The following is a 23,148-nucleotide window of genomic DNA, read 5'->3' on the forward strand; positions in this document are numbered from 1 at the left end:
TTAAGTCTAGAATGAACCTCAGTAAACAAAGGTAAACAACAGGTATCTGACCACAACACCTTACCTGGGAAACTTAAAACAACCCCTTTATTAGATATCTATATGAACATCATAGCTGTGTTCTATGTTAAACTGACTATATGTTCATACAGCCAATTGTAAGGTATAATGACCTGTCACTAAAATTATTTCAACACGCTAATTAACTCAAGCCTCTAATACCTTTTAAGCAGCTCTTTGATAATCAAACAGCATTTTTTTTTAGTTCTTTGTAATTTTTTGGACTGTTTTAAAGGTATCATCATTGTGTAATTTTATACTGTTCAAATGCCAGTAGAACACTGAAAAAAATAACCTGGGATAATCTTTGTTTTTTCTTAATTTCTGAGCCCTGTCTGATCTTTTAAATAGTTGAATGTCTACCTTTGAGACAATGACATGCCAAATATATCACCTTATTGACCAATACAGTCAAATTGTTATGACATAACAACATTCATATTCCTAAATTGTTTCTAGGTGGGAATTTTATTGTTTTAAAGCATTTTGCAGTGAAAGCAACACACTAAAACTGAGTTTCTCTCTGATGTTATATCGTTGTATTTATTTGCCAAAGTGATAGTGCACCATAATTTGATAGAATTTTATGTCTGATCAGCTAGTGATTTTTATCCTTACAAAAGCTAACTCCTATAAATATCTAGGGTACCAATAACCATTTAGCAGCCATGCTATCACAAAGAAAGTATGATATATCATATTGTAAAACAGGTAGGGAAAAAAAGAATTGTAGAAACAATATCACAATCAATGCATCAAACTCATTTTGGCCACTTTTATGCCATGAAATTGATAGTACCAAATTCTGCATACAGTTCTCACCTCAGTCATCTTTATAAATGCATTGAACTTTGACCTTAATGATTTGATGGTCATATCCTATTTAATATTAAAGGTAGATTTCCGTTAATATTTTCATTAAATCAAAATGGAACTTACATTTGCTGAGGTGAATTAGGTCAAAAGAGAAAGAAAATAAGAAATCTTCCTTTATTATCTTCAGATATTCAAACCTAAAATCTGTTTTATTTTTGGGCTAAGTGTCTTTGTCAGTGCTATTGTTGCTTACTGACCTGTTTGATGTCTGTGCACGCAAAGCCTAAAACAATAGCCTCACTAAGCAGTATGTGTATTTTTGGCTGGTGTTAGGAATGAGAATAGTGTTACCTACGTAAGTAAGGTTCTGTGGTCCACTGGCCCACATCTCCAGGAACACCACTATACACACAGGTGGCACATTGATTACTGACCCCATCTGACCATCTATTAATCCAAAGATCATTTTTGATTTACCACTTCAAAGCAAATCAAAGCCGCGGAATTCTATATATTTATACATATACTATAGTAAATCACAGCCAACCACACACACCTTGCTCACATGTCAATAAGGTATTCTACATATTCCATCTTCTGTATTAATTACATCAATGACATCAGTCAATTTCATCATTCTTCCAGCAGTATTTTTTTCTCAACCAATGCATCAACAATGATAAAATCAAAATACTGTTATCATTATAGAAAAGATTTCCGCAAATTGTAAACAATGAACAACAGACATACCAGAAGTTTGTAATCATATCCATTCATAAGATCTATCGGTAGATTGAATGATTACATGCCCAACCAGTTGCTATAAATATATATATAATTTTTGTCATCTCCTGCAAAGTCCATAGACCTCTTCAGTATGTAGTTGTAACACTGAAACAGTGGTGTGCGCTACAGTACCAAGATCAAAATGGCTCAGCAATTTAATCTAACATTGTATGTAATTGAATTAATCGTTTCATTGAACGATGAGCCATGATCACTCCACGATGAACAATTACCTGTGTAAATACACAAGCAACACTAATTTACTGCCGTTTATGACCAAATTAATTCTTTCAAATACATTAACTCAACACAATTACATTAATTACACTAATTAATTAAAAATTTTTTTTAAATATTATGAAATATTTACTTATTTAATATTAGAATTGGCTGGTTATGTACACAGCTATCAAAATATTGTATTCATATATTCATCCATTTATCTAATATTCAACTTAATGCATAACTTTATTAGGATAAAAATATTGGTAAACAATGTCATTAGTGAAAACTGTTATAAATTTCAGGACATTTTTCTTCCCTTAATGCCAATAACTGACAATTAAACTAAATTAAATTAAATATCAACTGCTTATATACATATATATGTAATTAATATCACAAGTCTACATCCAACATATCATACAATCACTATTGCAGTCCTAATGAGACGCAGCTCTCACTTTTATCATTGAAGGTTACACTCATTGTTGCCTTAGGAAGCCTTTCTGTCTAGCAAAGGACAGATAAATCAGTCAAAACTTTCATCTGTGATATTAAAGCATTACAAAATATCTCATTTCCTTTGATTTGCAAATGTATCAAATGATTGCTTTTCTCTCTGCCTACATATCAGCTTTAAAATGTACCAAAGGTGTTTGGATAAAAAATATGACTTTTAAGAAATTTAGATTTTTTCATCCTCTGGCCATCTGCCACTGGCTCATAAAAACTATAAACCACAAAGATCGTCCTCACCGTAACCACACGTCAGTACTCAGTGGTAAGTCGAATGCCCAATTATCAGCATTTGGTTTACATAAACAATCGCATAGACCCAACTCATCATGCCGGTATAATGGCCGCTCCAATTGCGTAAGTGAAGGTCATATGAGTCTTGTTAAACTATGATATCTTTTAACCCTGTTACCGTCTCGTACAGTACTTTGAGTTCGGGTGCACCGAGGTACAACACCCCAAACATTGAGGTTCCAGGTCTGACCTGGTGCAGACTTAGTCATGGTGGACCTTTGGGGATGATTCAACCATCTTCAACAACATGTCACTGACTGTTCCATTTAACAGACAATATCATCAACAGGACAACATCCTTAATCTACCATCATCACAGGTTCTATAATTCTAAACCAGATTAATCAAAATATCAAAATGTTTCCAATATTTTTGTCACAATGTTTCCATGATGTGATGTTTCTAATAGCAGTTCCTGATTAGTTTCATTTTTCTTTTGGTAAGCTTTACACAACTAGTGTAAATGTAAGTACTATATATACTGTATGTATTTATATATATTTAGCATTGTAAGCCATTTCTACAATGTAACCGCATCAAAGTCAGCAGTGTATCACTAATTCATAAACTGCTAATACGCTTTAATAAGTTTGTGCTTATTCTGCTTACAATCCTAAGCCTATGAATGCAAACAGGAAAAAGTTGAATGTTTAAACAATCCTATTCTTGCAATCAGCCCAAGAGACAAATACATTAATATCACTATAAGTGGTAGTTTCATCATGGGACAACGGCTTTCCATTTACAAGTATTTCTACTCATTTCAAGGGTGGATAGGTGGTAGTGTGGAAACACACTCTTTCAACTTATCTGCCTGACAATTGGAGCTTATTACAAAGATGGATGGTGCCGTTATAACACACTTGCCTTTTACCTAAGCAGGGTTTCATTCCCTTCTGTCAACCATTGTGAACATCATCAGCTGATATCACTTCTTTAACAATTATTATGAATATGTAGTTAAGTCTATAGGTTTTCCCCTTATTTACCACCAGGCATGGTTTCCAACCCGAATTTTGTTACTGTTTCTCCGTAAAGTTGTGCTTCATCAAAAGTACCCCGTTACTCAATCTGAATAATCAGTTCAAGTTTCAGCGGACATCAAAGCAGGTACACCTGACCTATTGTATTTGGCGTGGGGCTAGGGGATGTGACATCAAATCTACCCCTCGGGGATGACACAGACCTCCCACTTCTGATACCAACTTGACCAGTATAATAACATACCCACTGTGATAGGTCACCGGGTATAGTAACACTACTGTTTACACACCTAATCCAGGGTCCAGTCAGGTGTGACCGCCACCCCCGACAGTTCACTGTATATAAGTTACCTTCTTTCAATGTATACGTCACCAGACATTACACACATAGGAGCTGATCATACCCCCACCGTATGAAATGCTTAGCCAATATCCCCTGGGTACTCAAACATGTTCTTGTGCAATGAGCCTATGGTGACAATGTAACACAAACCTTTGATCAAATGTCTCCTATTTTCTTTGACAAAACTGCAAATACCCAAAAGCATAACTGATCACCCCCACAACATATCAAACCTCCGGGATATTTTGTCTGGCTGATGACCTATTTGACAAGTTCTCAACAATTTGCCTCCCCAAATCACTGTTCAAAAGAATTCAACTGGTTCAACCAAAAACCCTCAAAGAAGTATATGATTTCATATCTGTAAAAATATCCTACAAGCTTCAGGCAAAATAAGAACATTTTCATTAAAGTCAATTTTTGTAACTGTATGACTTTAATCTAGAAGCAGTGAAAATTCCTGGGCCAACTCCACTGTTTGCTGGACAATAAAGTTTTTAGCAAATGTACTTTAGCTTAAAATCTGTCATCAATTCCTTTACATAATTTCACTACCATCATGACAACTTGCACCATCCTCATCAGTCGAAATGCCAGTCACATAATATAAGGGTACCTAATGAAGCTAACCAGCTTCTCCACTCAATTTGTAGTTCATAGAAATAGGGTTAACTTCACACGCATACAGAAAGACATATTAGCAACATAGAAAATAAATTATGTATCAAGTTATTAAAGTATCTTACATAAATAGGTAATCTTCTGAATTTCTTACATTTATCTACATTAAACAATAAGAAAACTTTATCTACATATCTAATACTTTTCTATGATCTTATGAAGACAACATGGATGCACTGTTGCAGACTTTACAGTGTTGACCCTCATATATCAAACTCCAAGTTTCACAGCTTCCCAGGATTCAAAATTGATGTTAGGAGGCCGACAATGAGTGCAATAAAAGTTTAATCATATCAGACAAAATTTTGCAGTGAACTTGTCCTTGGATCATGTTCAAGTGGGAAGAAATTGAAGATTATATAGACGAATGACTTCCTCCTGGATGGGGCCACTTCCGACGTCTTTTAGGCATAATTGGTGGCCCTTTGTGGGTGAATATGCCTGGCTGACCCCTATTGTCAGATCACACCTTCTGTGACGGCTCTATAAACTGCATGTGGAAACAAGGCCATGTGGTTCACCAGACTTGTCAAAAGCTTTCTATAACAGACAAGTGCATGAGCACAACTAAGTAAGTTAGCCCGGAAGTACAGTGACCCCTGAACCATGGACAAAATCAGTAAACAGGTCCCACCTCGCTTCCTAACAAGCATCAAATGCTGGATTATTGCTATGTAATCGTGACAGCTACCTGTTTGTGGTGTGGGACAATTTGTGGTAATAATCTTATCATTATGTTAATGGAAATAAAACAGATCTGGCAGAATTTTTTTTTTCAGTTGTGTATATACAACACAGCTTGTAGGATTGTAAAGTCATCTTCCAGGTAATTAAAACGTACTGCCCACCCATGTATTACACTATACGTCTATATACACCTGCGGGTCGGTAACGGCAACTCGTTTGTATACTATACAAGTTACCTGGTCACTTCACCTATACCCCTCTCCCACACACCTTCACACATAAGCACATGCTTCAACAGACATTCATACTCTTCTTTTATGTATAGATATAACACAGATATTACCCTTTTTGTTGTTACTTTACGTTTTATCAAGGTCAGCCGGAAGTGTGTGGCTATTTTTCTAACCACAGTTGTATATAGATAAAATGTCAGTACCTTGTTTGTGTGTGGGTAGCCACAATAGTACCTACAAACCACATGTTGGATACAAACGATGAGTAACATCTACAAGCTTTTCAATTTTCACTTTGTGTTAACAAACGTCTGATCCTTTTCGTCAGTGCAAGCAGCTGTGTTTAATTAAGGACAGCACTGGGAGTGGCTGCAGCTGACCCCTGCTCACATCCCAAATACCCGTCTTTTTTTGTATCGCTTTTATCAATTATAATCGTATATACTGGGTTTTAAATTTGACTAGCTTGAGGCATTACCTTGGATGATGTACAGATACAGGCTAGATACTAACTGATAGCACCTTCCTCAGATACAGGAGACATCTTTTTCCAATCTGGTGTTGAGCTCAGCAAGCAGAGGTTTGGAATTAAGCGGAATTATTTCCCAAACACATTAATATGTTACACAATAAATTAAGGAGTTACAACAAGCCACATAAACTCTTTCCTTCCTTCTACAACCACCTACCACTCCTGCCAAATCCTGATCGGCCCAGATAGTGTGCTGCGGATCCACAACTTAAGTGGTGGCAATACATAACCAGAAGACAAGTTGTAGAAAAATCACATGTTATGTAATGCTTATCCCTTCTGAGGGGCTCTATTCTCACTATTTTCAACGATGTATTGAAATTACCAAAAACAGATACCATAAAAATAAAATAAAAAAAAAAAAAAATGGAAACCGAAGTCGACAACCATAATCATTATAATGTATAGGTACCTGTCAAACTTTCAACAGGAGCCTAAAGAATTTTTAATTACTACCATGCGAATGTCTGTATGCTAATTCTTTCATTTGAAATTTTTAAAAGACTGATGTCACTGCAGCGGTTGTATTACATTAGGTAAAAAAGAAATTTTTGGATGATTCTACCATGAGTAAGAAGCGATGAGCAACAACTAAACACAAGATTAGAAAGAAGAAACTGAAGGCGACAATGTGAAAGACAGCAGGTCAAATATATTCAGCATAGAGGAGGCGGATTTCTTAAATTAATTACGAAGTCAAGATATAGCACTTTAAACACATATCAATCATGTAAACTAATGCATCACTTGAACTGCTTATGATCAGTATAATATTGTATAACAATCCTGCATTGTTCTTTAAAATCTGCCAACTTTCTTATAAATGATCCAATTACAACCACCTAAGTTGTGATAATGTAAAAATGTCTGCTGACTTCAGTTGAAAAAGCAAAGTAGTACATCGCACATGCAGACACGACAGTCAAGGTCAAAGGCACAGCCATCAAGTTCAGTCATCAGACAAGGAAAATTGTCAACTTGTTAAGTATAACCTAATGGGATTCAAACGACCCGTGAATCATTGTAAAGACTAGAATATTAAAAGTCTTTGCATATTATAAAAAAACACCCATAGGAAGTTACCATAATGAAAACTGAGTGAGTTTTCCTACTTAAAGATGTGTTTCTCTGAGGCTATTGTGCTCAAGTGGCTATATATTTGCCTGTACTTCACACAAAAGAGCAGCATGTTGGCAGTCTGTTGTACTAGGCTGGCACACTAACCTTACCACTCCTTTCCCAGAACTCTACTACAGCAGCCAGGCTGTTACTATACTCCTCTAGCTTAATGCTATAGACATTTAAATTTACAAAATCACTTCAGAAATTTTAAGACCAATCAATTCTCTTGCATCCTTGCATGTAAATATTCAGAAATCATTGAAGCCTTTAATCAGAAGAGACTATGTACAATATGGCACTGAATTTTTAACAATGTCCATCACTTCTAAGACCAAATTTCAATAAAAGTTTCATTCAGAAAAAAAAAAAAATTCATACTACATGGTTACAATTTTATAAAGCCTACTATAGCTTGGTAACAACTTTATAAAGCCAACTTAATTAATGTAAGAGAATTGACCTACAAAAACTGGAGGCTTGGTCTTTTGAGCGATTCCCAGTGGCAGTATCTGATCCATGACAAGCTTAGGGAATATTACACCCCATGGAAATACACCCTGTATTGTAAAGCTATACACTAGGAAAGTATCACATCAGCTAACCAAGCAAGACTTGCACTTATTTAACAGTACAACTATATGTTAAGTCCCCTCTCTGCGGTTTTTTCATCACTGTTCCTACTTCCTGCAGGATGACCTTCCGAGCGCCACCGAGGACGATTAACCGCTAATACTGGTGCTGTGGTTTTCATAGTAAAACCGCTGTGACAGGCACACGTTACTACAGATTAGTTGTACACAGATCATCATACACTTCATACTATCTTACTTCATCCCACATCAAACAATATTCGAACAAAAACCTCACTCAGCAGGGAGTCCCCCAACACAGTGTCACTCAGTGCACATGTGCATGCTGTATACAACTCCTAGGTGTTTACATATGACGTACACAGCTACATACGATTTTTATCAATATTCATATGCAACGGCAGAATGAATCCATTTAACTCAAGTTTCATTACAGCAGATTGGTTCTACCTCAGAAACAAACGTATTTCATTAGACTCTGCCATCAAACTAACTACATCCAATCCTTCCTTACACACATAGGCTATACGTTGAAGGCATGATAATTTATTCATTTCAAGTTCTCACTATATTGGATCAAAGAAAGTCTGTTACTAATCTACAGCAAATTGCAGTTTAAGAATAATGAGAGATTAGTGGGTCACTGTAAAGTCTGTTTTGGTTCTCATTTCATTTCTCTCACAAGTTGTTGAAGTAAAGTCACTGTAAAGTCTGTCTTGGTTCTTGTTTCATTTCTCTTACAAGTTGTTAAAGTAAAGTCACTGTAAAGTCTGTCACAGTTCTTGTTTCATTACTAATTTTTAAAATATTATCAAGTCTGGCACATTTCTGTTTCATTTCTACTACAAATCCTCACAGTTAAGTCACTGTAAAGTCTGTCTTTGTTCTTTTTTCCATTTCTAATGAAGTTGTTATAGTTAAGGTAGTCTTTCAGCTGCTCAACAACTAGTTACTTTCACAGCCGAGCTATTTCAATCATTCTTAATAGACACATTCACTCTTCTCATTTAAATTCATCACAACTCATCTGTTAAAGATTTGTCAGTTTAATCAGATAGAAAATTTAGATTTTTTTTACCTTGCACTGTCTCGTATGAACAGGCTTTGTCAGCTTTACCTATGAAAAATGCCAACTTAATTGTAAATGATTTGCCAAATTAAACCCTCCTCTAAAAAACAAAAACAAAAAACAGAAAAGCTAAAACTGAACTTGAGTTTGTATGATTTGTCAAGTTAATCAGAGAGAAAACAAAATAATCTGGAGTTTGTCTATAAACAAGATTTGTTACCTAAATCAAAATCACCTCAATCAAAATCAGACAAGAAAACAAAATTTGGGTGATCTATTGCATAATTTGTTGATGAAGTAGAGAAAACATTTATCAATGTCATATCATCTTTAAACATTCTTCTTCAATTTAACCAGAAAACAAGTGGCCCATAGGGCCTGTATCACTCACATGATTTAATTTGCTGAAAATGCTTCATCTAAACAAAACAAAAAGATTCTATTTCCCGTTTTAAGCCCCATTCCTCAGGCCCCTGATGGAGATCCACCATTGACAAAAAACTGATTCCCTGATTCTCCCTTCATACAAAGACACTTCTAATCAAATTTGGTCAAAATCTGCTCAGTCGTTTATGACTAGTAGTGATTTGTTGAAAAAATTGATGGACAGAGGAACGACAGCCCAGACTCAGGTGAGCTAATAAATGCAACTGCTACTTGTAATTCTCTGTATTCCTGTCAGATATGTATTTATACTACAGGATACAAAAATACTTCCATTATCTAGATGTGATGAAAACAAACTTGATTAGGGTTTGAACCTCTTAGATCTACATAGCATGCTTATTATGGCCATAAGATATTTAGGTCATGATTTTGTATCAATAACAAAAGGCACAAAAGGCTTGTATCGTTACAATGCTCCCAACATTAGATATCTGTGATTCTAAGTAGTGGAAATGTTTGCTTTTTCACTTTTTCATTCACATAATACAGTCATGTGATTGCACAAAACTGAAAATACCATGTATGCATCCCTTGCATACTGTTCATTCATCATGCACTCACCGAGTCCTCCTCACCCAGTTCTACACAATGCATTATTGTACTGTACAAATCCACATGGATATCTGAATGTTGAAGCTATCATAAGTGTGTCCTTTAATTTAAAAGTGCATTTTTGTTAGCAAATTGAAGAATAAAATCTGAAAACTTGATCACTATCCGCTAAAACATGGCTATTTCAATTTGTCACAGTCATTTGAAAGTTTGAACATGTGGTCATTGTTTTCTTTATAAGTTTAGGTCAGTAGAAGATGTACGATAGACAGGCTAAAAAACCAACAAACAAAACAGTAAGAAGCAAAAATACTGGGTACACATTTTCGTCCTGGTATGAAATCTACACAAAACCTACATGTCAAATTTTAAGCTATAACCAATAATAACATAGTCATTATAGGGCTCTCAGATTCATACAAAGGTGGGAGGTAGGAGGGATGGGAGGGGGTGGGAGGGATCCAGATGATGTTTGGAACAAAACAGACCCCATCCAGTGTGTATAATACCCCGTTTATATGTTACATTGAATATGTACACCTTCATGGTCAAATGACTTTCTACTCGTTCGTACTTGAAACACTATAAAGACAACGGCACAAGGCCCAAGAGAGGAAGTCAACACTTCCTGTTTAATCATCGGTGGTGGTCACACAACCCTAGCATTTTCTATCTGATGAAGAATTCAATCAACCATAACAAAGAAACTGTAGATCAGCACAAGTCAATAGACAATTAGGTACTTTTACTCCGTAACCTTACACCTCAATACTTAGTCACAACCTCAACTGTGACTGTACACTCTAAAGTACATCATTAGTTCTGAAAAACCCAGATCTGATGTTAAAGAGAGATATTCCTTGATCCTCAAAGATAAGATAATTTCCATGCTAAAATATGGCTGCTAAAAATCTAAAAAAAAATTTTTCCATTCCCTTGAAAAATAATAAACAGATATGGTTATTCTTGAATGGAAGTAAAAAAAGATGACTTAATGATAACTTTTTGTACAGTGAGCATCAAGTGTTTTGGTATTCAAACATCTGGTCAGTGTGGTAGGTTTTTGATCCCCGCCACTCCCAGACTCAGACACCAGCTCAATGCTAAGTGGATGAGTGTTGGGGATAAACAAGACAAGGACTAATCTAACTAACAACAATATTGTACAACATGTGTTACCTGTAACACCACATGTGTTACCTAACATATTGTGTTACCTGTGACACCACACGTGTTATCTAACATAATAATGTGTTATCTCTGGCTCCACACGTGTTATCTAACATTATATTGTGTTACCTGTGACCCAAGACATGATATCTAACATTATATTGTGTTACCTGTGACTCCACACATGTTACCTAGCATATTGTGTTACCTGTGACCCAACACATGATATCTAACATTATACTGTGTCATCTGTGACTGCACACATATTACCTTACATATTGTGTTACCTGTGACACGACATGTGTTATCTAACATTATATTGGATTACCTATGACTCAACACATGTGTTATCTAACATTATATTGTGTCACCAGTGACTCCACACATGCTATCTTACATTATAATGTGTTTCCTGTGACACCACAAGTGTTACCTAACATATTGTGTTACCTGTGACACGACATGTGTTATCTAACATTATATTGTGTTACCTGTGACACCACAAGTGTTACCTAACATATTGTGTTACCTGTGAGTCCACATGTGTTACCTAACATATTGTGTTACCTTTGAGTCCACATGTGTTACTTAACATTATATTGTGTTACCTGTGACACGACGTGTTATCTAACATATTGTGTTACCTGTTACACCATACGTTACCTAACATATTGTGTTATCTGTGACACCATAAGTTACCTAACATATTATGTTACCTGTGACACCATACGTTACCTAACATATTGTGTTACCTGTGACACCACACATTACCTAACATTATATTGTGTTACCTGTGACTCCACACATGTAACCTAACATATTGTGTTACCTGTGAAACCACACGTTATCTAACATTATACTGTGTTATCTGTGACTGCACAAATGTTACCTAACATATTGTGTTACCTGTGACACGACATGTGTTATCTAACATTATGTGTTATGTCTGGCTCCACAACATATTGTGTTACCTGTGAGTCCACATGTGTTACCTAACATTATATTGTGTTACCTTTGAGTCCACATGTGTTACTTAACATTATATTGTGTTACCTGTGAGTCCACATGTGTTACCTAACATTATATTGTGTTACATGTGAGTCCACATGTGTTACCTAACATTATATTGTGTTACCTGTGAGTCCACAAGTGAAACTTAACATTATATTGTGTTACCTGTACTTTGGGTCTGGGAGCTATATATATACTACTGCACCCAGATACAAACAACATCATACCAGTGTGCCTTACAAAAAAACTCAATAGTATAATACTACACCCACACATAAACTCAATAATTACACTGTACCCTAAACAATAACTCCATAACAACTCATACATTACTGTACTGCTTAACACATAAACCCAATATCATATTGAATCCCACACAATGAAAACAATATCACACTGAATCCCACACGAAATTCAATATCCTAATGCATCCCACAAAGTAATTAGTGATCAATGCAGTGTTTTAGCTCATGAATGCAATGCAGAAATTATGCAATGGCTGTCACTTTGGAACTTCAATCATAATGACTATATTATGTAAGCTGTATTTGTTTCATTCACCGACACCATTATATTGAAAATATACCGAGGGCAAATTATAAGTACAACCCATTCACAATACTATAGTTATTTCAGCAATCTGCAATGTTTCTCATTCTCTTAATATTTTTCTTGAAATGCTATTCAATGCTATCCAGTTGTATTTTTCTTATCCCACCTCAATGATTTAGTGGCTGGTACTCAAAATATCATTATGAATATCTTACTGACTCAGGGCTCTCAAACCCAATTTTGGGACTGGGGCCCGGGGCCCTTAGAATTGGGAAAAATAGCGGCGTTTTCCTTAGAATTGGGAAAACTTCAGCCCCAAATCTGGCAGATCGAGAGCCCTGTGACTTCTTTCGTTCTTTTACTCATCCATCAATCACCCTCTATACTTCAAGGTATACAGGTGAAAGGTCCAAGAACATAGAATCCTCCACTGAAGTTAACTAAGTGTTGGCTCAAAACCCATCCCACACCTACTGTTTTTTCTGGGTTATAAGCTGCACCCGTATATTAGTAGCTCCGTATATTAGCAGCTGAGCCAACTTTTGCATTTTTTTTCATTTGATCCACATATAAGCCGCACCTTTTCTTATGGGTGCAGCTTATAGCCCAGATTGGTCATTGAACGGTATAACCAATCTGGGCTATAAGCTGCACCCATATATTAGCAGCTCCGTACATTAGCAGCTGAGCCAACTTTAGCAATTTTTGTTTCATTTGATCCACATATAAGCCGCACCCTTTCTTATACAGTTACCATTCAATGACCAAAGTTAACAGATATAACTGACAACGGAGGACAATTTATCAAGATCATGAGTGAAACATCTAATAAAGTTTGCAAATTAATTATACACAGGGTGCCTTCACAGAATGCTGACAAATGTCTTATAGTCCCATATTATGTTTTCTTGTAAATTACACAAAGCCATTCACATCGTAAACAAGCATGGCAGTAATTCTAGAATTTGACCTATAACCCCATGTCCTAGCAATCCCAGGATGCAAAAGGCTATTGTAAACTTCCTCTATTGCTTCAAAGTAACCATGAAAGTCCAGAAGATATTATTCTGATTCATCTTAAAAGGTATGATTAATTAAATCCACAAGAACATTATTTTTATTTCAATCTTCAAATCATCCTCTTTACAATTGCAAATGACAGTTCTAGACAATATGTTTCAGTCACAAACACATGAAGGGCAGGTACTTGTGAAAAACTGTTTTTTTTTCTCTAATTCATCCAGCCTATTTTTTTTTTGGTGGTCCACATATAATCTGCAATGTTATATACGCCGCACATCCAACTCGCAAAGCTATATTTCAGTCGATCAATGACAATATCATAAAATCTCTCCTCTTTCTATAGCTAAAGTAATGCCCTCCTTACCAGTTCCATATTTAAACTTAATAATTAAAATCATATTCTCTGTCACTGACATAGCTGTTATTTGACCCTCACTGACAAATTAACTTTCTGTACTCAGTAATTCTTGAAGGCTATTTTTGCTGGTGAGACCGAAACACTATTTCCAGAATTTTGATGGGTCTAGTAACAAAGACCTAAAATGGGCCCTGAAAATTAGAGCAAACCTCAAAGCGAAAAAGCATGAGTCAATGACTCAAATATTTGAGTCCCAAAAATCATTAATCATGATATCTGAAGACATCATAAAACAAAGCTCTTGCATCGAGATTCCTTTAGGATGTCTTGCATAATTGAGCATCAGTTACACATGCCCTTTTTCCCTTATGACGTCTATAAATATCATTAAACATATTTGTGCATCTCACCAATTAGGCATCACTGTATGGAAGAATAGGCCTTTAAAAAGTAACAAGAGGCCCATCGGCCTTCATGGTCATCTGACATAAAATACAAGATTTCAAATTTTGAACTTGAGAAGAAGTTGAAAATGTGTTTTTAAGATGGCGGCCATGTTGGATTTCGGCCCAACCCGAAACTTTGGTCAGGATCATGTCACGATCATTTCAGGTAAGTTTCAGCTCAATGAGACATGTAGAACTTGAGAAGAAGTTGAAAATGTTTACAACGGACCACGCCAGACGAAAGGCGATCGCAATAGGTCTGATCTGACCTTAAAAGTATCAAACATAGAAATAATGATAAATAATGCCATGTGTTACAAGCGTAATGATTTGTTAAGAACCTGGTGTTCAATTATTACCTTAAAAGGCGAAATCATATTAATGAAGTGATTCTCCTATCAAAACTAGTAACAGTCATTGTGAAAAGTAGGCTACTTCTGAAGAAATAGAATGCTATAGTTTCTAATCTAATTGCCATGAGTTATGAAATAAAGTAAAATTTGTTTGTGTCAAACATGCTTGAATAGAATACATCAGATGAGTCAATTAATTTGTTCGACCTGATTATTTTTCTTCTGTATCTTTATAAATTAAACACGAATGATTCCAACAGTGTTGAGTTAAATACTGTGTTTGTGTCAAATGTATTTTTGGGGCCATCCCTTCTATATTCTACAAAAATTTCCTTTTTTGTGTTGAACATTCCAGGGGTCATCTTATCTAAGGTTAAAAATTCCTGTTAACGAACAATATTGTAAATTTCGATTGACCATTAATCCTTCCGCTATACAGGTGCACAAGCAAAAGTTTGGTGAACAAGCACAAGTTAGGTGCACAGGTGAATGTCTGAATTTATAAAGAATTAGGACACCAAACTTAAAATAAAATACTGTAGTCTGTTAATCGTAAACCTACTGTGTTTTGTTTACTTTTTAATGTGCATGGCTGGCGGAAACCAAAAGGGAAAAATAAGCAATAACTACTGCATCGATGCAGAATAATAAAACAAGTTTGTCAATGACAGATTACTTTATGATAAAATTTATTCACTGAATATATATAAATGTACACAATGTACTTCAACAAACTGAAACGTAATTCTTTACTATTCTAAGGTATAGGCTCCAACAATTGTACAGTGCTGTTCCTGTAAAGTTATGCTTCAGCAACATTGTCGCTGCCTTTACCTTTTCATAACCCAGCTCAGTGCAATCAATGTTATATCGATACATGAGTTTCGTGTTGTTGACAGGACTTGTTACTCTTAAGGATATAAACACCAGTACAATATTTGTATGACTTTATCAATTTCACTAAGTTATGTGTATGAGAATGGGTACGACATATCCACGCATTTGCTGCAACGACAAGTGTTCACATCGTGTCTCTTTTGTTTTATATTCGTACTCATAACTGTTTATTTGAATAAAAATTGTTAGTGTTTAAAAATTTGAAACTTTTTTATTTCTATTACTTATTCACTACCGTAACACCATGCTATGAGTCACATATCCAGTATTCAGTAGAAATACGGCTAAAACGAACCATCAGATAAGTCAGATATTTCATCCTGCTAACTTTGACTTATCCGTGTTTTATTGCATGTAAATTTTGCTGTAAGTTGTACGAAATGAAAACATTAATGAAGTGTTGTTTTAAAAGACTATTTCAATGAGCTGACCAAAGAAACATAATTTGTCCCATAGACAGGTTCTAACCACTTCCAGACAGACCAATCATTGGCAAAAGTGGCCATTGTGTGCAGTCCGTGCCAGACACTGAGCGATATAAAATATTGTATAACCTTTTTTACACTTCAGCCGAAAATACTCTAGAAAGTATCTCCGCATTCAAAAAATTGAGAGACTTTGATGGAGTTGGAAATATCTGGATTATTTTATAAAAGAGAGATTTAAGGATTAGCATAAAAATGTCCAGTCTAAATCAGGGTGGGAGGGTGGGGGGCATAATTTGCCATGACTTTCTATTACACATACTTAATTATAAGAATTGAATCACTTTCAGGTAATGCAATCATGTTTTGTTGTAAAATATTGTATCAAAGCTTAATGCCCCCGTCTGCTTCCTTAATGTAATGTTTCTCACAAAATATGATATTAAGCTGATTTCTCTGTATATCGCACCCCTACAACCAATTGAAACATGCATACTTTTATAATAACAAGAATTGGTTTTTTTTAATCACCCATCCTCAGCAACAGTTCAACAAAATGATGTTATGATTACCAAATAGGGCAGGGGATGTCAATTCACATTGCCAGAGCATTGACAGTCGTCGCTGAAATGATACCTGGCAACAGGAGACATTGCAGAGACAGAAAACCTGTAAATAACAAACTAGGGATGCCCAACCCCAACCCCTTCCTTGTTCCAATTCCTGAATCCTAAATTGGTACAAATTGCAGTATTTTATTCAACTCCAACATTGTTTTATTTTGAATAGTTAATATTCTTGTGACATTAGTTGTATAAATGTACAGATAAGAGATACAATCGAGTTGTGTATTCCACAACACACTACACGTTCACCATACACAACACTGAACTTTATCTACTGGCCTCAATAGACACCACTAGACGGAAGGCAAAACACGGGGGATTCAACCAACATTATCGTACAATTATAGGATATGAATCCAATTAAATCAATTAACAAAGTTCATAACCATACCTTGTTGATGTGCCCTTTCTCACATCACACATCTCACACTTGTAAGCTTCAGGGGAGTTTTTGTAAGTACACACACTGCAATCCCATGCACCTTCGTCTGGAGGTTTCTGGCGCTTAGATCTAGGAATTGTAGGAAATGGGTAAATTGAAGTCTTATTTGAAATAATATCTTGATGATATTTTATCTAAACAGTTATCATGACTTCGAAACCGACCTTGTACGTGCTAAAATCATAACAATGGCTTACGCGAGGCCGTGAACTTGGCGATCTAAATACGTTACATTCGCTTAGTCTGGCGCTGCTAGCCGCCTTATTATTTATTCATTTCCAATAATTTTTTGATATTATTGTAAATGGACCACGATTTACCTGCTGAATATTCGTTTTTCGTCCATGAGGGGACAGATCACCAGTAATCAGTACAAAAACAACGATATAGTTGGTTTTCTTTCCCTCTTGGGTTCCGTCAATATGGCGGACAGTTTACACACGTGACCTAAATTAATCCAATGAGCGGAAGTAGAATAAACGTCATATCGCGGGAAAGTGTAAACCATCACATAACAAGTGCGAGTATGTTTGTTAGCCTAATGTCGCAGAACTTCAATATAACTTATTTACTTAAGTGACCGAGTCCATCAAAGTATCGTCAAAGAGTTGAAATCACAACCATATGGACAGATGTTACATGGTTATACATTTTAACGATGTTTCAAAGCAATGGTCATCAGTACTAGTTAGGATTTTCAATCAATTCTTGACAGTAATTGATAAAAGATTAATTAATCAATTCAACCATCTGACGCGTAATTGCATTTTCCGTGTTATTTGGCTATTCTATAGACAGCCAGTCATAGTCAAACCCCAAAGGAAAATCAATTTTGACAAGAACATGTGATACATGATATCGACAGTTTAGAGAACTGTTTTACTATTGGTCTAGACAGATTCTCGGTAGACCTACTCATTTGAAATAACTAAATGAATACATTTATTATCATCAATCGTTAACCACTTTGAATGATCTAGGTTTTTTTCTTAAGATATACGGTTGTTTAGTATGTTCGATGTACCTAATTGTTACAACCAATGAAAACATTGCGTTGACGCTGGTTTATTCGTAACAAGTTTAATTTGATTTCATTGAGAAGTTTCAAATAATTATAGCAAATATTTATTTTGACGATTTTCAACGATATTTTCACTGTACAACTTATTCAATGCGAATTCTTAATAAAAATGGACAACACATTCCCGTGTCTAATAATGTACGGAGTGAAGGAAACCAGACATATTTGTCTTTTTGCGAAAAAGCGCCATCGCTTTGTCGCGATGACGACCGGCAGTCATCTCGAAAATGTACTAAGCCACAAAAGGAGATGACATACATGTATTTCTTTCCAAATTTCATAAAAAGTGTCGTATATACTGTACGGCATTATATAGAAATTTTGAATTTGAAAAATACCGATTTGTTTACAAAATCGGCATTCAAATTCACACGGAGAACTTCAAAAAGTTACTAAGAAAAATAATACAATTTGATATATGTAGTGATGCAGACATCTCTGGCTTTATAAATACACGTGTACATCAGTGATTAAATTTCAGTTCAATACTTTTCCTGTAGCAGTACAAACCATATTAAACCCCGATTTCAATATTTCTAGATCCCCAGGAGGCTATTCAAGATGTCAATATATCTAGGTCCACTGGGAGGTCATTCCAGACATCAAATTCTCCAGATGCCCAGGAGAATTTTACAGATGTCAATATTTCTAGGTCCCCTGGGAGACTATTACAGATGTCGATATATCTAGCCCCCCTCGGTGGTCTCTGGGGATCTCTTGGGAGACTATTACACATGTCAATATTTCTAGGTCTCAGGGGAGACTATTACAGATGTCATTATATCTAGGTCTCCTGCGAGGCTGTTACAGATGTCAATATTTCTAGGTCTCATAGGAGACTATTACAGATGTCAATATTTCAAGGTCTTCCTGGGAGGCTATTACAGATGTCGATATATCTAGCCCCCCTCGGTGGTCTCTTGGGATCTCTTGGGAGGCTATTACAGATGTTAATATTTCTAGGTTCCCTGGGAGGCTATTACAGATGTCGATATATCTAGCCCCCTTCGGTGGTCTCTTAGGATCTCTTGGGAGACTATTACAAATGTCAATATCTCTTGGTCTTCTCGGAGACTATTACAGATGTTAATATCTCTAGGTTCCATGGGAGGCTATTTCAGATGTCGATATTTCTAGGTCTCATAGGAGACTATTACAGATGTCAATATTTCCAGGTTCCCTGGGAGGTTATTACAGATGTCGATATATCCAGCCCCCCCTCGGTGGTCTCTTGGGATCTCTTGGAAGGCTATTACACATGTCAATATCTCTAGGTCCCCTAGGAGACTATTACAGATGTTAATATTTCTAGGTCTCATAGGAGACTATTACAGATGTCAATATTTCAAGGTCTTCCTGGGAGGCTATTACAGATGTCGATATAGCCAGCCCCACTCGGTGGTCTCTTGGGATCTCTTGGAAGGCTATTACATATGTCAATATCTCTAGGTAACCTGGGAGACTATTACAGATGTTAATATCTCTAGGTCCCCTGGGAGACTATTACAGATGTTAATATCTCTAGGTTCCATGGGAGGCTATTTCAGATGTCGATATATCTAGGTCTCATGGGAGACTATTACAGATGTCAATATTTCCAGGCTCCCTGGGAGGTTATTACCCCACTCGGTGGTCTCTTGGGATCTCTTGGAAGGCTATTACATATGTCAATATCTCTAGGTCCCCTGGGAGACTATTACAGATGTCAATATTTCAAGGTCTTCCTGGGAGGCTATTACAGATGTCAATATTTCAAGGTCTTCCTGGGAGGTCGATATATCTAGCCCCCCCTGGTCTCTTGGGATCTCCTGGGAGGCTATTACAGATGTCAATATTTAGGAGACTATTACAGATGTTAATATTTCTAGGTCTCATAGGAGACTATTACAGATGTCAATATTTCAAGGTCTTCCTGGGAGGCTATTACAGATGTCGATATATCTAGCCCCCCTCGGTGGTCTCTTGGGATCTCTTGGAAGGCTATTACACATGTCAATATCTCTAGGTCCCCTAGGAGACTATTACAGATGTTAATATTTCTAGGTCTCATAGGAGACTATTACAGATGTCAATATTTCAAGGTCTTCCTGGGAGGCTATTACAGATGTCGATATATCTAGCCCCACTCGGTGGTCTCTTGAGATCTCTTGGAAGACTATTACAGATGTTAATATCTCTTGGTGTTCTCGGAGACTATTACAGATGTTAATATCTCTTGGTCTTCTCGGAGACTATTACAGATGTCAATATTTCTAGGTCTCCTGGGAGACTATTACAGATGTCAATATTTCCAGGTTCCCTGGGAGGTTATTACAGATGTCAATATTTCCAGGTTCCCTGCGAGGCTATTACAGATGTCAATATTTCAAGGTCTTCCTGGGAGACTATTACAGATGTCAGTATCTCTAGGTTCCCTATGAGACTATTACAGATGTCAATATTTCAAGGTCTCCTGCGAGGCTATTACAGATGTCGATATATCCAGCCCCCTTCGGTGGTCTCTTAGGATCTCTTGGGAGACTATTACAGATGTCAATATCTCTTGGTCTTCTCGAAGACTATTACAGATGTTAATATCTCTAGGTTCCATGGGAGGCTATTTCAGATGTCGATATTTCTAGGTCTCATGGGAGACTATTACATATGTCATTATATCTAGGTCTCCTGCGAGGCTATTACAGATCAATATCTCTAGGTTCCCTGGGAGACTATTACAGATGTCGATATTTCTCTGGGAGGCTATTACAGATGTCAATATCTCTAGGTTCCCTGGGAGACTATTACAGATGTCGATATCTCTAGGATCCTTGGGAGGCTATTACAGATGTCAATATTTCTAGATCTGATGGGAGACTATCACAGATGTCAATATCTCTAGGTCCCTAGGGAGACTATTTCAGATGTCAATATCTCTAGGTCCACTGGGAGACTATTACAGATGTCAATATCTCTAGATCTCCTGGGAGACTATTACAGATGTCAATATTTCCAGGTTCCCTGGGAGGTTATTACAGATGTCAATATTTCCAGGTTCCCTGCGAGGCTATTACAGATGTCAATATTTCAAGGTCTTCCTGGGAGACTATTACAGATGTCAGTATCTCTAGGTTCCCTATGAGACTATTACAGATGTCAATATTTCAAGGTCTCCTGCGAGGCTATTACAGATGTCGATATATCCAGCCCCCTTCGGTGGTCTCTTAGGATCTCTTGGGAGACTATTACAGATGTCAATATCTCTTGGTCTTCTCGAAGACTATTACAGATGTTAATATCTCTAGGTTCCATAGGAGGCTATTTCAGATGTCGATATTTCTAGGTCTCATGGGAGACTATTACAGATGTCATTATATCTAGGTCTCCTGCGAGGCTATTACAGATCAATATCTCTAGGTTCCCTGGGAGACTATTACAGATGTCAATATTTCTAGGTTCTTTGGGAGGCTATTACAGATGTCAATATCTCTTGGTCTCCTGGGAGGCTATTACAGATGTCAATATCTCTAGGTTCCTTGGGAGGCTATTACAGATGTCAATATTTCTAGATCTGATGGGAGACTATCACAGATGTCAATATCTCTAGGTCCCTAGGGAGACTATTACAGGTGTCAATATCTCTAGGTCCACTGGGAGACTATTACAGATGTCAATATCTCTAGATCTCATGGGAGACTATCACAGATGTCAATATCTCTAGGTTCCATGGGAGACTATTACAGATGTCAATATTTCTAGGTTCCCTGGGAGACTGTTACAGATGTCTATATCTCGTTGAGGCATCACAATAAAAATATGCTATTATTATAAAAATACCCGGTGTTCTACAAGTGTTAGTGTCTTCTGCTTGGGCATTTAATAGACTATGCAGGTTTTCTGTTCTAAACAAAAAGCATGTTTTTTATGCGAAATGCAAAAATGGTGCCGACTAGCTATATCACATCTGGGATATGCAAAAATATTGACCATCAAAATATATATTCATATAGAAAGGTGCTGTTCGCTTGCGTGTCTTTTGTTTTGCAATCCTTTGAGATCGCATGTGGTTTCCGGTGCTAGCGGGCTTAAGTTGCCGAAGCTTTCCGTAACTAGCATGCCACGTTTTGGTAAGTTTGAACAGTGGCAGGGTTCAGAATGTACACATGATTTGTAAATTTGAAGTGAAAATCAATACTGATTTTTGGGGTTAGTGTTCCTTCTAAACTCCTAAATTCTGACATCGCTTTCTATAAAGTTTTCCTCAGTCGCCTCTTAGGTTTAAACACTTCAAGTCCTTAGCACTAACGAGCCCTAGAAAGACGAACAACCCTGTTGATGCAGCTTAATTCATTGCTTGACGATACTGTATGTGATTCTTGCGTGTCAATCATATGATATGAGTTTTTATTCGGCTATTTTTGATAACCTATGATTGAATATGTAGATTCATTCATTGAAATTTTAATATCAATTGGAAGAAGTGGGGGGGGGGGGGGGGGGGGGGCGGGGGAGGGGTTGAGATGATTCGTCATAGATGAATAGTTACATGCAATCCTTACTGACACATTCGTCATAAAACACTCCCTGTATGTAAGAGGCGACTTGTGTGTTTATCCCTCCTCCTCCTACTCTTCCTCTGTTTTCCATTGCTGATCCCCAGACTCTTCCGCACGCGTTGTCTTTTACCGAAAGTTTACAACGCCCGAGGAATTCTAAAAGGTAGGTCACCATGTTGTAAGCGGGGGCTTTTGTTTATTACAACGCCCACGTCAGGAATCGCACCAGGGACATTTGGTGTTACCGGGGTTATATTTTGACCATGTAAAAGCTATCATTACAGAGATGGGAGTGGCAG

The 23,148-nt window shown here is 36.6% G+C and overlaps 1 protein-coding gene across 1 annotated transcript in view; it reads right to left on the reverse strand.

Annotated features, from left to right (window-relative positions):
• The window catches only part of LOC132559157 (RING1 and YY1-binding protein-like), a 32,563-nt gene extending 14,910 nt beyond the window's left edge, over nt 1-17,653 (reverse strand). Inside the window, exons 1-2 of the mRNA XM_060223772.1 lie at nt 17,557-17,653; nt 17,186-17,305 (exon numbers count right to left, since the gene is read on the reverse strand). Coding sequence (XP_060079755.1) covers nt 17,186-17,305; nt 17,557-17,582 — 146 coding nt within the window. The 5' untranslated portion in view covers nt 17,583-17,653. The remainder of the gene's footprint in view (nt 1-17,185; nt 17,306-17,556) is intronic.
• Nucleotides 17,654-23,148: the final 5,495 nt, after the last annotated feature.

This window comes from Ylistrum balloti, unplaced genomic scaffold (assembly GCF_031769215.1).
Source record: "Ylistrum balloti isolate Yb309-2 unplaced genomic scaffold, AGI_CSIRO_Ybal_v1 Utg370868, whole genome shotgun sequence".
Taxonomy (NCBI): domain Eukaryota; kingdom Metazoa; phylum Mollusca; class Bivalvia; order Pectinida; family Pectinidae; genus Ylistrum; species Ylistrum balloti.